This window comes from Sparus aurata, chromosome 9 (assembly GCF_900880675.1).
Source record: "Sparus aurata chromosome 9, fSpaAur1.1, whole genome shotgun sequence".
NCBI lineage: Eukaryota > Metazoa > Chordata > Actinopteri > Spariformes > Sparidae > Sparus > Sparus aurata.
Window position 1 is genome coordinate 19,971,567 of NC_044195.1, and position 16,570 is coordinate 19,988,136.

The 16,570-nt window shown below is 39.7% G+C and overlaps 1 protein-coding gene across 2 annotated transcripts in view; it reads left to right on the top strand.

Moving 5' to 3' along the window:
• fign (fidgetin) overlaps positions 1-15,024 on the top strand; it is a 33,922-nt gene extending 18,898 nt beyond the window's left edge. For both annotated transcript variants that reach the window (XM_030429403.1, XM_030429402.1), the window contains one exon: positions 7,536-15,024. In XM_030429403.1, coding sequence (XP_030285263.1) covers positions 7,544-9,772 — 2,229 coding nt within the window. In that variant the 5' untranslated portion in view covers positions 7,536-7,543 and the 3' untranslated portion in view covers positions 9,773-15,024. The remainder of the gene's footprint in view (positions 1-7,535) is intronic.
• Positions 15,025-16,570: the final 1,546 nt, after the last annotated feature.

Here is a 16,570-nt window from a genome sequence, read left to right on the forward strand (position 1 = left end):
TTCTGTAGATTAATGCGGTGTTTGGGCTGTTTCAGACTGATTTTTTTTTTTCATAACCACCATCTTGTGTGTGACACAAACACGAGATGACTTAAGCTGCAGGAGCACATTTACAGCAGCTGCAGATAAAACAGGTATTAGATGCTGAGGATTTACACTTTTATTTAGAGGTGAGACCATGTGGCAGTGAATCATCTTGCTGGCGGAATAACACGCAGTTTGGTTGCAGCTATATAGACAAGGATTGGTGAGATAATGAAGTCCTGGTTTAACTGTCAGCTTAACCACCAAACTTATTTCATTGAGTCAGTTGTAGAGCTGCAGATACCATCCTTCTCCATCCTGTATGATGGTATCAGGACACTGTTAACAGTTGTCCATTGTTGGGGTGTATTTACAGGGGTATAAGCAAATAATTCAAGAAAAGGTTCTGGTAGTTTTGTGCCCTATTTTGTGGCTTTTTGTTTTGTACGTAAAACGTGTTACACACAGGAAAATCACTGTGTTCAGCGCAGTGGCATTTCTTGTTGAATGTGTGAAAACAGGGTTTGAGAGGTGTTTAAAGTTGAATGACTAGTTTTGTATAGCGCACAACTCAAGGCTCTGTCATAGTGATCATGTGTAATGAGGCCAGACAGACGGGCTAGACAAGGACGGCTGTGATAACTGCATTTTAATTCTGCTCACCACAGTATTAAGCTTCAGCTGTTAAAGAAAGCAACATGTCTTGCATTCATACAACTGGTGTCTACACTAACTGGCAAGCACAGATTTCCAGGGACTAGATATAGCACAACATGCTTTTTATGACAAAAGAAAATCATAATATTATTCCGATAAACTTCCAAAACATGCTCAGAACTCTTTAAATGGCCCTAAAACATATAGGAATGATATCACCTGATATTTTGGGAGGAAACAATTTTTAGAGGAGATTTTCTTTAGATTTTATCAATCTTTAATTAAGTAATTAGTCTCTATAGGTTCTCCTGCATATATTGAGGACACATACATGGTAGACAGATCATCTCCCTCTTTAGTCCATAGTATTTCCACAATACAGGAACCCACTTGTTTTGTGGGAGATATTAATGGGCAATAATGGTCACAGGCTTAGAATTTTGGAAAAGATGTAGGCTTCACCTTTTGGCAATTCAGATAATAAGGACATTAACATGTTTGACTGTACTTTATAGAGCCAGACAGCTTCCTCAAGTCACTCATATGAGGACATTCATGATTATCCCAATGACAGAAATTTACCATGATTAACTTATCCTGAATTTTTTAAATCCTGGTCCAATATAAAATCTTGTACCCTCCCATCCCTAACAGGGACCACATTACCATCACACAGTATGTAGTGAACTGTTCAACATTGTGTGTTTAATAATGTAACTGTTTTGTGAGATTTCCAGTGTAATTTTAATCACCACTGACACTGGAATTTACTTCCTGGTAGTGGTGCCTCCATTTTTGACATGTGTTTCAAGGCACACATCTGGCATTGTTTCAAGTGGGAAGCCAGTAAGAGATCACGTTGAAAGCAGTAGCTGCTCAGAAAAGGTTGGTCAGTTGGGCCGTGAACAGAGGAGTGGTTTTTGATCTAGTCTGTCTGCTGCCCTCCCCAGGTGTGGAATTAGCAACTTCACAGCTAACTGTGGTAATAAAGCACATAGAGAGGTCTGTACGGAATGTATTGCAGTAAAACACCATCAAGAAGAATATCAAATACATGAATTATAATCAGATGTCTGCACACACGTCAGCTTACTATTGTTTGCCATACAATATCGTAATTGCTTTGTCCTCACCGATTGAATCAGTCCGTGGTGTTTCTTCAAATGCTGCATTTCAGCTTCACGTGTATAGAACTGATCACGAGTTCACATGACGACGCTTTGTGTTTATTTGAGATTTATTGAGATTTTGACAAACCTAAAATTTTTTATAAACTTAAGTGATCATACATAGATGAAGCAAATGATTTTCTAATTAACGCTCTCACAGTATATTAAGTTGATCTATTTCCGTCACGTATCAAGTGATATATGCTCCAGAAATAGCACGCTTGGGCCATTTGCTGCTTGCTTTTATCAAATCCTTCATATTTTTAAGCGCATACTTTTGCAGGTTGTTATGAACGTTTGTGACATTACCACATCTGATATTAGATATTAGATTGTATGTAAATTACTTATCAGATTGATCTTATTAATGAGTCTGTTCAGCATCAGAATCATTAATTGATGTCTAACATGCTGTCTGAGGTGCATTTTCTTCAGAAACAGAAGGCAGTCATACAGTGCACACACAGCAGACTCTTAGGTTTTTCACACTCTGTTTCACCTCAATAATTCTGCAACAGGTAACAGTGTCTCACACATTAAGGACCTCTGTTTTAAATAACTAATCTATGTTAATTTAGCTGAAGCGATAACAGCTCCGTCACGATAGACTTGCTCTGCTTCCTGTATGATCATTATCATGATTACAAAGACACATCCAATCACAGCGAGGCGTCTGCCTGACAGGCAGGTCGGTTTCAATAAACATACTGTGAGCGCATGCTTGTACAGTCATTTTCCACCTTTTATGCTCGGATTAGTATAGAATCCACTGGGATCGGTGGTCTTTGATAGCGTGGAGACATGTAGTAATTTGCTGCCATGGGTGGTCAGACTGTGAAATGTATGGGCAGCCGCTCTGGAAAAGACAGTGACTGAAGAAGGCATATCTTTTCTAAATGAGGGGTTAAATGGCACCCTGCCATCTAAAGATTGGAATTACTGCCACATGGAGCTCCAAATTGAGTTTAAATAGTCTTAACTTGATATGTGAGATGAATAGGACTCTGTAGCCGTACCGATTACCATTTCACATTGTATTAGAATGTTTTGCCCCACCCCTACTTAGAATATCTCCGGTGAATTTGAATATGAATATGAGCTTGTTTTTATTTATAAACGTAATTACTGTCTGTCTGCAATATTTGCACGCTTGTCAAGTGGAGCGGTCTGTGTGTGCAGAATAAAAGCAAAAGCTCCCGTAATTATGTTTACGTCCGGCGATGAAAATCCCAGGGTTGTAATGATCAGTAATTATAAATACTTTCCAGCGTGTCTACTGCCTCAGCTGGGACTATTGTGTGGTGTGAAGTGCAGAGTTTGTGCGGCTTAATTATGACATTGTACATGACTAAATGTACCAGTCTGCTCGGGCTCTGCAAAACACTTCCAGTGCATAATCATGCTCAAGTCTGACTTTAAAGAGCTCATTACAGTTAGTTTTCTAAAGAGCGGCTTATTAAACACAGTTACCTAATAAGCATCTTTGGTGGTGCAAATTGGTAAAAATGGTAATGAGTCTGATTAGGCCACGTTTCAATTACGACAGCTTTCACTTCCCTCTCCCTCAGCCCTCCCCCCAAACCAAAAAAGAAGAAGGAAAGTCCAGCTCTTTATGCTTGGGAATCCTCCTGGAAGGCATTCTGCTTTCGCTCTCTCTCACTCATGCACACACACACACGCACACACAGAAGGAGGAAAGAAAACCGCTCTGCCACCTCTGTGTTTCCTTTCAGCAGCACAGTAATGAATAGAGAATTGTGCAAGCGGCAGTCCAATTTACGCAATGGGAAATTGGATGGACAGAGTGGAGGCCCACTCTTGTTTGCTTAAAAACGGCCTAGGCTACCAGATTAATAGTTCCCAAAAAGGTCAGCATCTCTGTTTCATCGATGATGGTCGCTGAACCAGAAATTAAACACCATAGCACAGCCATAACACCATGGCATCACATGTCAAACGCATCGTGGCTCCAACTGGTCTGCAGCTGGTGTGAGATTGTCTATAAAAGAAAAACTATAATTTAAATTGTCAGGACATTTTTTTAAAGACAGACTTCTTAAATTAATCTCAAATTTAGCAGGCTGATTATTTAAAGGTGCATTACGTAGTTTTGGGGAAGAAATTTTAATCAGGTGAGAAAGATCTTCTTTGACTGATTCTTTTTTCATGTCTAAATAAACTAAATACACAAAGTGACCTTAAAGGACAACACAGTTTCATACTGTTTTACTTTGTTTATATGTGGCGGACCCTACCAACTTTCTTGCTTCAAATAGTGTTCTGGGGACCTTATTTTCCTCTGTGAGCAGCTTCTTTATTTAGTTATGGAGAAAATAATATTTCTGAGTTTGCATTATTATCTCATTGATATTGTATAAAATTTGAATGCAGAGTTTGAATTTCTTCTCCAAAACTACACAGTGCCCCTTTAAGATGTGAATTGACTTTTATATTTCCAGAAATTGGCTAAATGTTGGACCAGAAAGATTATTCTCCCATAATACCATCATCTCAAATGTACCATAGAGGATTGCCCAGATCTGTGAATTGACAAACACATTAGTCTAACAAAAGCTTTATTTGTTGGTGGCTGATCAGTGGAATTTGAGCTTGGGCCCCGAGGCTATCTGAAAACATTCCACTAATGGAGCGCTCTGTAATTATACCATTTCAAAGAAAGACAAAGGAACCTGTGGATGCTGGATTTGAATTTCCAAGCAGGTGGAATAAAGGACAACGTTTTACCGTAATACCAAAGTACAGGATCATTATGCTAATGCGGCGTGTGTGAGTGTATGTGTGTGTGTATTTACGTTAGTGTTTGTATGCCTGTTTGTGTGAGGATGCATTTACTAGCCTTTCCCATAACCTTTGTCTAAACCCAAAAAGTCTGTTCCCGTTCAATTTTAAATAACTTATCAAGAAAAAACTGGTAGACACTGATTATTAGCACAAATTATGGTGATACTTTCACTATGTTACAGATATTGTATGTGATACTAAAACTGCTTTGATATTCAACACGGGTCATATAGCCTTGTATTCTTCTCTGTGTAGGTTCTGTAAGATAGAACAGATTTTTTTTAGCCTGTAGAAGAGAAACTGTCTCACTCCACAAATCTAAATCTCAGGTTGAGTTATTTTCAATATAGAAAGTCTTTCTCAGGCTTCTTTTTTCTCTTTTTTTCTTTCTTTTTTTTTTTTTTTAGCTGTGCACTGTATTTATATAATCATCTTGGATGGTTTCCATTTTATAAAATACCTGATGCTCCGAGATCTTAAGTACACTTTGTGAGTAGCACTTCTTTGATTGTCCAAAGTGGCACATTGTTCAGAGAGGATTAACAGTAATAGGAGAATCTCACTCAATAAGCTGTTATTGACAAAATGTGCCTTGAGTGTTAATGAACTCTGCTCAATGATTGTACAAAAACCATTATCCTGATACTTGCATTGCAGTGTCAGTAAATGCTGTGAACAGGCAGAGAATTTTGGCAGACAACATAGTGCTAGTTGCTATTGCCCAATTACTGTTGTTTGTTTTGAAGGGAACATTTTTCTCAGCAATAATGTGGAAAAATCTATATTTGACAGTTTGTTAAAGGGTATTTCAGTGTTGGAATAACAAGAGGGGAAAAACACCAGCTGTGTTTGACAAGCTGCACTGGAAAAATAATTTAAAGGAGACATGTTATGCTTATTTGTAGGTCCTTCTTTGGTACTACTTGAACAGGTCTACATGCTTTAATGCTAAAAAAAAAAAAAAAAACACACATTAGTTTTCTCATACTGTCCAGTGCTGCAGCTTTGTATCCCCCTCTGTCTGAAACACTCTGTTTTAGCTCCAGTCTCTTTAAGACCACCCCTACTAAAAACCCTGTCTTCTCTGATTGGTCAGCTCACACATGCCAGAGCCAGCACCACTAACAACAACAGAGCAGCTGTGCTAAATCAACTTGTACGTGCCACAGTAGCTGCTAGGCATAAATTATGCAAATGTGAGACACAGCATTGCAGTGTGATGTCACAGAATCACAAAATTAACGTCGGGACTACTGACGAGGCGTTTAAGGAGCAGTTTTTTTCTGTGGGAGTGAGGACCTTGAGTTGACCTTTTTAAATTTTAAGATCTTGTTCATTTACAAGTATTTCTATATAAAAAAACATGAAAAAAGCACAACAGATCTCTTTTAAGAAGTCTTACTTTTACAATGCACCCACACCTAAAAAAAACAGCTGACCAGGAATATAGTGTGTGACTAATAATTCAGTGCATTTAAATGCACATTGGCAGAGCTGCAGTCAGTGAGTTCTGAAAGGTGTCATTCACACATTTGCATATACATTTCAAATAAATACAGTTTGATTTACACGAAAGATATCTTATTAATATTCTATTTTCTGTAGGTTCACAAACCTTTCTGTTCCAGCGCAGTATTGCCACCATATTTGTCAGCCCAGGCTTCTTTTTGCCTTGGGCTCTTTTTCTTAATCATTAGCTTGGATGGTTGACAACCACGTGAGCCATAGCATGGATCCCTTTGACTAAAACCTTGTAAATTAGCACAATTAGTGCAGCATCATCCTGCTAATTAGCTCCTGGTGTCTACTGTGGTGGGTGGGCAAATAGCTGGGAGGGAGTCAGAAGGGAATCCACAGACAAACACTGCGTTTGTAATCTGCCTCTGGACAGTAGCTGTTTGTTGCCTAAATCCTGTGATATGGACTTAACCTACTGAAGTATAAAGTATAGCACTGCTGCGGCTGCTTAGCAAAGGCATGGAGCATTGTAACAGGCGGGGAAAGTTTGGTTGAATGCATCACCTCTCGTATTTTGTTGTTGCTTTTGATCAGATTAGTGTTGATGTAAGATGTGAGCACTATCTCTGATTGTTTTGAGCTGTAACATATCTAATAGTCTGCATTCTTTGGGGGTATAGTACATGATCTGATAATCCCAAGCAGAGTAGGAGATGACAGCATGTGTTAAAACTTTTATTTGCAGATTGACTTAAGGATTTAACTTGATTATGTATGTCATTCAAACCCCCGGGGCCATGCAGAGAGGCTGAGAGAGGCTGCAGAGAAAAAGACAAGTGAAGCATGTTTTTTTTTTTTCCCTCCCTCCCTCACTCTGTGGACTAGGAAGCAGTAGGCAGACTGGATGTGGATGTAATTCATGCTGGGCTGAGGGGTTTGTGTGATGAAAGCAACAGAGCGCTGCCAAGGAAGATTGCTTTGCTGCTCTCCTCCAAGCAGATTTGAAACTGTCTCAGAATGCCTCAGATGAGAGTTGGATTATAGACTGACCCACAATGTCTGTGTCATTCTGCTCCATGTTGGGTGGATTATACCACGCTAACCAGGTGTTGGGTCCTGTATCCTCATACTGAACATGATGCCTGTTTAGTTAGGGTTGTCTGTTTGTCATATGGGAGACGTTTGGACATTATGGTGCAGGTTGAGTTTATTTTCCAGATGATCTTATGGAAACCTTCCCACCTTTCCTCCACCCAAACAATAAGAAAAAAACAATTATAAATTAATGCATTATGGACATTTTCACAGTTTTTGAATTATATGCTTTTTGATTGTTGTAATGGAATGATGGATGATTGAAAGATAATTATTAACCATGATTTAATGCTTACTTTGCCATATTTTTTCCTTATATTGAATATCTAGGTCTAAAGATGCAGTGGACCCCAGAGCACACACAATGGGCTGAGCAACACTTTGACATCTCATCCACTACCCGCTCGCCAGCACACAAAGTAGAGGCCTACCGGGGGCACTTACAGCGAACGTACCAGTACGCATGGGCAAATGATGACATCTCTGCACTGACTGCCTCCAATCTGCTTAAGAAATATGCAGAGAAGTACTCTGGGATCCTAGAGGGCCCAAATGAAAGAGCCCTGCTGTGTTCCTACTCTGATAGCACCAGTGGACTCATGAATGGACGAAAGTCAGAGAATGAGTCCTGGCAGGAGGGGATTTACCCAATGAACTGTGCTCCAGATGTTATATCTGTGAGCAAAGCTGGAATGACAGCTGCCCTACCCCCTACAGATGTGTCGGCTAGCATAGGCAGCTCCCCAGGGGTGGCCAGCAGCTTGTCTGAGCCGAGCTATTCCAGCAGTAACTGTGGGAGCCACACAGCCACTACCCTCCACTCGGGCCTCCCCTCTCAGGAATATACTGCCAGCTACAACGGCTCCTACCTGCATTCAAGCTATAGTGGCCAGAGTACCCCAGCCCTCCCCTCCCCACACCCCTCTCCTTTGCACAGTGCCGGGCTCTTACAACCACCACCCCCGCCTCCTCCCCCTACCTTAGTGCCGAGCTACAACGCCGGGTCTCCAAACCTTCCCAACTACAATTATCCTCCAACAGGGTATCCTTCTCAGACTGCTGTTGGCCCTGGTTATAGCCCTGGGGGAGCGCCCCCCCCTTCCGCTTATCTACCGTCTGGTATTGCAGCTCCGACACCAATCCCTCCTTCCACGCTGCCTGGCTACACCTACCAGTCCCATAATCATACACCAATTGCACCAACACCTTTGAATGGCAGCACATCCAACTCATTAAAACGAAAAGCTTTCTACATGAGTGGACATGGAGATATGGACTCTAGCTTTGGTAATTTCAACTACAACCAACAGCGCTCTTCACACAGTCCAATGTACAGACTTGCAGACAGCAGTATCACAGACTCAAACAGGGGTAATGGCTTTGACAGAAACGCTGAGGCGGCCTCTTTAGCATTTAAGCCAACCAAACAGACAATGTCCTCTGATCAACAAAGAAAATTTATAATACACTCTGGCAGAGCACTAACTCCTCCATCCTATGGATCAACCAAAAGCTCTGTGGGTGATCTCAGAACTGGTGAGCCCTACAGCAAGTTTGGATCCCCCATCATGAGCGAGCAAACTGAAGAGCACAGACAGCACCTCTCTCACTCCCTAACAGGGCCTGACATTGGTACGGCTACCTCGTCCATCCTTGCTGCAGAGGAACAACTGAAGAACAGTGACTCCAACCTGGTGGAGATGGTGACCACAGAAATCCTTCAACAGGGCCCTCCGGTCGACTGGAACGACATTGCGGGTCTGGATATGGCCAAGGCAGCCATCAAAGAGGAGATACTATGGCCCATTTTAAGGCCAGATATGTTTAGTGGACTTGCCACATTACCTCGGAGCCTCCTTTTATTCGGACCTCAGGGAACTGGTAGAACGCTGCTGGCCCACTGCATGGCCAGTCAGCTAGGGGCTGCCTTCTTGCGACTCAGCAGCTCAGCTTTGGTGACCAAGTGGCTTGGGGAAGGCGATAAGATCATCCAGGCTTCTTTCCTGGTGGCCCGGTGTCGCCAGCCGGCTGTGGTGTTCATCAGAGAGGTGGACCTGCTGCTGTCATCCCAGCTCAGTGAGGAGAGCCCAGTGAATCGCCTCAAGGCTGAGCTCCTCATGCAGCTTGACAATATTCTGACCTCTGCTGAGGACCATGTCCTCGTGGTCTGCTCCACCAATAAGCCTGAAGAGATCCCAGAGTCCCTAAGGAGGTACTTTGCCAAGCGATTGCTCATCCCCTTGCCTGATGGGACAGCACGACACCAGATAATCAGCCAACTGCTCTCACAGCACAACTACTGTATTAGTGACAAAGAGATGTCACTACTAGTTCAGAGGACAGAGGGCTTTTCGGGACTAGACGTGGCCCAGCTGTGTCAGGAAGCAGTGGTAGGTCCTCTCCATGGCATTCCTGGTACCGACCTGTCAAACATCCATCCCACTCAGATGAGGCCGGTCTCCTACCAAGACTTTGACAATGTGTTTAGCAAATTCCAACCCAGTATATCACAAAAAGAACTTGACATGTACACTGAGTGGAATAAAATGTTTGGTTGTAGTCAATGAAAGAGACCCATCAAACACAATTTCTTTAAACCCAGTAGTTGAATACAGATAAGTGTTTGGCCTTCAGTGAACAAGAAATATTACAAACAGTGGTGACACGAACACGTACAGCAAAGGGATTGTCCTTGAAGGCTTTAGACAGAAGATGACATTCTGGACTTCACACATTGGTAAAAAATTAATTAAATGCTTTATGTGGCTGACGCCATATGCTCACTAAAACTCGAACGACCTGGAGACGATGCCCCCGTTTTTTGTATATACATATATATATATATAAATATATATACATACTATTCTGCTGATCTTGAGATTTAGTTGCTATCAAGTGCCTGAGGTGGTGCTGTTTAAGTTTTCTTTTCTCACAATCTTCTTTGGTGACGTGCTAATATAAAAAAAAGCTTTAAAATGGGACAAAAAACTTGCTTTCTCCTTTCCATTAGAACGGTGTTCTACAGCTGTGTCTGTTTTCGTGCTCTTTGTGAACAGTTGTGGTTAATTTGAGCTAAATTAAATTTATTGGCATAATTACAGTTTGGATTCATTACCTTCCACAGGTTTTATGTGTGTGTAAATCCTTTAATTACAACAACACTGACATACATTTCTTTTAGTTCGCTGGATTTGTTCTCTGGCAAACTTACAGTGAATTTGGTTGCTGTACTGGCCTCTCCACTATCGAAGAAATTACAAAAACAATTCTTATTTTACAATGTGACTTCAATCGCATCAATAAATGACTGTGTAATTGCTGTTAAAATATTGTTGAAGTAGTAATTTGCAGTGTTTCACATAAATGTAATATTCTACCATTATTTCTTTTGATGTTCTCTATTTGAAAACTCAGGAAAGTGATGATGATATGTATAGTACCTCATAAGCTTGTGTTGAAGCACTACAAAAGCATTTGGCTTGCATTTGAAATTCCACTATCAAACCATGTAAGGCTATATAATACCTCAAAAAGCTTGAAGTGAAACGAGGAGGTCCCTACAATGAATGTACAAGAGTCATTCGAAACAAATCATTTGTTTGGGTTTTCTTTGCCGCCTTTGCTTTAGCTCGTGGTCATGCACAGCTGAGAGAAATCCAAAAGGTGCAGACAAACATCTCGGGGTTGAGGAAGACAATGGCCCCCGAGCTATTCCATTCCATCCTGCTGCCGTTTTATCGTTAATGAAACCTAAGGATTATGTATAGCCTAAGTTCCTTTCTACCTCAGTTTGTTAGTTATCTCTGAAAGACAAATTCGTGAAGACAGCAAAATGTCAGCACCTATTCTGCCTGTTTGATGAGGAAAAACCTTTTGAGAGAACACAAAACAGTATTTTGTTGTTTGCAAAAATTTATGAGCTTTACATTTTGATAACCCTGTTTCTCGCCACATAATGCACTTAAAGGGGAATACCACTGAATATCAGCTTTGGGATATGCCTTTGCCTTAGGACAATTTGGTCTGTATCAGCCAACATTCACCACTTGATCGTGTTTGGCCCTTGAATCTGTGATGTCAAATAGAAAATCTAAACGTGATGTTGGGTACACATGTTTCTGTCTTGAAACCAATTCTGTTATTTTAACACAAAGTTTACAGAAGAATTGGTTTTACTGTCTTAGGCCATGACTGTAACATTCATGAATTGAGTGGCATTCCTTTTTAAGAACATGTCTCACTGTACATGAAGCTGTTATTTTTACTCTATGTTTGTCATTTTCACACACAAACTGTTGTGTTTACAGTGTTATCAATCAGTATTTGCTGCCATTAATCAGTACATTTCCATGCAACATTTCTTGTGATGAGCCGGGCTTAGCTGACAGCTGAATTGGCAAGTTAAAATGTTATTGAATGTATTACGTCCTCTGAGCAGTAAAGGAAAAGCAAAGCACTCGCACATTGAGAAAAAAAAATGCCACTGAAGTAGATAGCACTGTAGGTGTAGGCGTATAGTACTGCAGAGGCACTAAAGGACCTTGTGTTTGTTTTTCAAAGGAGGTCCCTTCATGTTTGTTGCCTATTGCACATGTTTTACCTGGTCTTTTTTTTTTTTTTATCGGAAAGTGTGCATATTGATCACTGCAGCCTGGTTTTGGTATCATTAACTCTTCCAGGCCTATTTCAGGATGTTTACAGAGCATCCAGCAGAGAAACTACGTAGCAGCAGATACAGCTAGCAAGCTTGCCAGCATTAATATCTGGTTGTAGTTTCACATGATCTGTGGTTAAAGATATTCAGTATTAAGATGGGTGACTGCATTTTCCCTGAATGCACATAAGTTAGCCCAGCCCCACACCATTTGAACAACCCATGAGCGGGACCACTCTCACAATTAACCGGGTCACTTAATTAATTGTTTTTTTCATTCAAGTTGTTTTTTTCCTGACACTTGCAACATATCCAGAAGGTGCATAGCCAACATGAAAGTCCAGTTGAATGCTTCAAACATGAAAACCCCAGGCTCATTGGTTCAATATTAATGGAAAATACTTTTTACAATGTTTTTTGTTTACTCTGCCCAAGCTGCAGAATTTTAAGAATTGAGCAACTGCATAACTCCCCTCAAATATTGTGTCATTTATTGGAACATTTTGAGGTTTTTAGTGGTTGAAATTGTTCTTGAAGCCAAAGTAAAACCATTTTCTTTTCAATATGGTGACTTGTTTAAAGAAGTTGTGAATTTCAGTGTCCATAGAGGTGCGATATGTAAGAATTTAAGTTGATGACATTCAAACTTCATCATCAACATAATGTGCAGAAATAACAGCTTTGATGTTATGATGTCTGTGTGTTGTTTTTGCTGAAGATAGCATGCTTACCAGCTAGCCCTTGCCTGCACGGTTCAAAGCTCCTGTGCTAGTAGTGTAGACAGCAACACTCCTAGTGTGGACCTCTAGCTGCACGGCTAACTAAGCTAACTAGCTAATGGCTGCTACAGTTAGCAGTTACTCTGGTGATATACTGCCCCCTTTTTGTCTGAAGTATGAATTCCACAGCAACTTTTTACATATCGCACCATTAATGCAACAGTGTAAGTTGTGGATATTTGAAATTGGTGATTTAATAGTGCTCTCACTGGGCATTTCCAAGTGACTCTATCAAAGTATGTCAAATATTGTGAGTTTTGTGAAGCATTTTTTGGCTTTGTCCTGTCTGAGTTTATGAACGGTCAGTCACCTCTGCCTGGACTACAAAAAGAAACATAGCTGAAGCTCAGCGCTTTCAAAAAAAATGTAGATATTAGCAGAAGATGTTACACACCACACAGTGTATTGTCGCACAGGAATATAATTGTTTCTGTGTCCATGGTTGGAAATTTTAAGAAGCAATTGTGCTCATGGCAAGGTTTTTGACAAGAAGGCGATAAGAAGCCCTAAGTGCCATTAACAAGCGCAGATTTCACGAGTTTAAGAGGTTTGACTGTTCATGAACTGACGGAGGTATGTATGTTAAAAGGGGGAAATGTTCCACTCAAATTAAGTAGTACTTGTAATCACTCGACAACAACAGATCTTGTCACATATTTGCAGTGCAGATGAGCACAGTGTGTAACACGGGAAGTTACATTAGTATGTTTTTAGACAGTAAAAAGGCTCACAGCAAGATCTGATATGAGGAAAAACGATTACGGATTTATTTTGATAGGGTGTATATTTCACATGCTATAGATGTTATCGTTAAACTAGTCATTCATTGTTGGGGTGATGTGATGAAAGGGCCAACAGACACAGACTTGAGCCGAACCTATGATAAGCACATCGAGTCTCACAGTGACGCCAACTCAGTCACTTCTGTCAGTATTTCTGTAATTACATTTTGTTGAAAACTGCTTTTGATTCCATCCTGATGTAGTTTTATAGTCCGGCTTTTTTCTTTTTATAACCATTTCTACCTCATTACTACATATTGTACATGTAGTACTTACGTCCTGTCATTTTGAATGTCATGCATTTGTGGATAAAAAAAAAAGGTAAAAAAAAAACAAACAAAAAAATGAACAAAAGAAAAAAAAGCTTGCCCTTGAATCTGAGCAGTCTACCTCAAAAAGACTGTCTTTACACTGTCAAGTACAAGTCGCAGAAAAAAAATGAGGCACCTTGAGGGCAAAGATGAAGAAAAACCTGCACATACAGTTCATTTACAATACCGTGTTTCAGTTGAATTGCTGTGGGCTGTGTAGGTCTTCTACAAGGTCGCCGATGCAAATCCATTCCCTAAAAGTACAGTAACGAGTTGCTTTAATCCTTTGTTAATTGTTGTAGTGCGCATGTTAATGTGTGTGTATGTGCACTTGCAATGACCATGCAAGTATGAGGGATAACACGACGAGATATGAAAAATTTGTACTTTTCATATACATGTACAGAGAATAAACTTGCACATAGCTGTACGTATTGTACATTTGCTAATGATATACACCATACATACAAAAAATGCACCACATACATGTTTATATGTGTGTATGTATCGCCATACTTACAGTACAGTCGGTTTAAATGTATTTTAATTTCAAGGTACATACTGAATAAAGATGTTTTCTTTTTTTTTTCTTCCTGAAAACTGGATGCATTTTGTACCTTCACTTGATTAAATTTGCAACGGTGTGATCGATTTTAAAGCCTGTGCTACTTCCCTTTCAAGCAAGTGTTCAATCCATGACAAGTTAAATCATAATTTTCATTTGTTTCACTGGTGTCATAGTGAAAATAATTCAGTGTGCAGCGGTTTACAGAGGCTGATTTGAAAGCTTACGTTTTATTGCACTCCTCCCACCAGTACACCTCTTGATCCATAATAATTTATAAATCCGTGCCGGCTGTTTTTCTTTCTTTCTGTCTTTTCCTTCTTTTTTTTCTAATAGAAAATGAACAGCCATGCTTAAAATTCCTCTTTCATGCTATCATTAAGTAGTAGGTGTTATGTGCGTGGGAAGTTTTCTGTGCAATTAACATAAATGAGAAGAGACACAGTATATTGTGCCAGTGTTGCTAATTCTCTTTTTTATCCTGTGAGTGCATCAATATCGGCTGTGGGTGCAGTTTGTCATCGGATCTAACATATACCGACTATTTTATGGTTCTACACACAAAAAAAAATGTTTTTACAGTAAAAACACATTTTTGTACATGTATTATGTCATTAATGCCAAAATCACTTGGGGAAACATCCATCCTTTGCACTGAAAATCTGTAAATAAAACATGTTTTCATTCTCATAGAGCCTTTCTAAATAAAGACTTGAGTTGTACACTGATGTGGAGTAATAACATTAACTAATTTACGAAAAAAAATACTAAGCGGTGTGAAAGAAAAAAATGGTCATTTCATATCATCGGTGCCTGTCGGCGTCTGAATGCTCTCCCACCACGAGCATTGATAAGCTTCTCAAGGCGAGAACACTAACACTTCAAACACAGCTGTCTCCCGTGGAGGATCGTCCTTGGAAGATGGAATTGTTCACCAGTCTAATTCAGCGTCGCTATTATGCCGAGGAACATCGCCCGAGAAATTACCTTGACTAGAAAACAGGAGTAATTCATTCAAGTTAATTGTAGGCATTCCATCTCTGAATGAATTAAAAAAAAAAAAAAAAAACTTATTAAAAGTTATAAGGAGACGAATCTGACAGTTTTAATTGAATATGTACACTTAGATTTGACTCCTCCAATGCAGGCGAAGCCACATTCACAATCGTTTTTTCATCATGAGTCAAACAACACAGCGAAAGGCATAAACCATCTGTTTGAATTTGTTCCATCCAAGTCCTAGAAATATTAACTGATGCTCTTCATGTTCTTTGTGTACTTGAAATAAGAAGTAACTAATTACATCTACTCAAATTACTTTCAACTAAGTCGTTTGGGTTCTTTTACTTTTATGCACTGAGTATGCATCACACTATGTAATCTACTCTGTAAAATCATATTTGAGCACTGAATACAATTTGAATTTAAATCTCAACCTTTCATCTGCATTTTTTGTAGCCAATAAGGTCGTCAGGTCACAAACGGGCCAATAGAAAACACTGACATACAGACAGAAAACACAAAACTACAGCAGGTGCAGGTCTGGAGATGTGACCATGACCACCGAGCAGAAAAAAGCGGGCTGTGAGTAATACAAATGATCTGGAGGAACAGGAACCCTTTTGATTGAATGTATGCTAATGATCATGCATCAACAGTTAAACAAATTCTCTGAGTAGTCTTTGAAAAGAATACATTGAACTGTAAGTATTATAGTAATATCAGTAGTTTTACCTACTCAGTAAAATAAGTATACTCCATATACTTGAGTACAGATTTTCAGCAGTCTTTCTGTTACCGCAAACAATCTTTAATGTATAGTTAACAAGTGATTTCACTGTTAATAAAGAAGGAAATGTTTTATAAACCATTTATTAATATGTAATTAATGTAGAACTGCAGTTTCAGTGTGACATCTTGCCTAAAAACAGCGAATAAAAAACAACTCGTCTTAATAGTCGAAGCCTTAGAAGTGCAGCATGCACTATCTGCATTACCTGATATTTTTAAACAAGATTCATTGTCTTGAAAAGATTTTTCAAAATTGCCTCTCAGCACAAAAATGACAACTCCATTGGAACAAAATAAACCCTGAACGTTTTCTCCAGAGACAATACGCAGAGGGCAAGATGTGCCTCATCATGTTTGGTTATCTTTGTTTTGGTATTGTCCTGTTTGGTGGCCGTTTTTACAACCTGTCCATGCTTTGCTAGCAGTGAATAACCATAACCACTCTCTTATATTTAGCCTTACCGCAATGCCATTTTTGGGAAC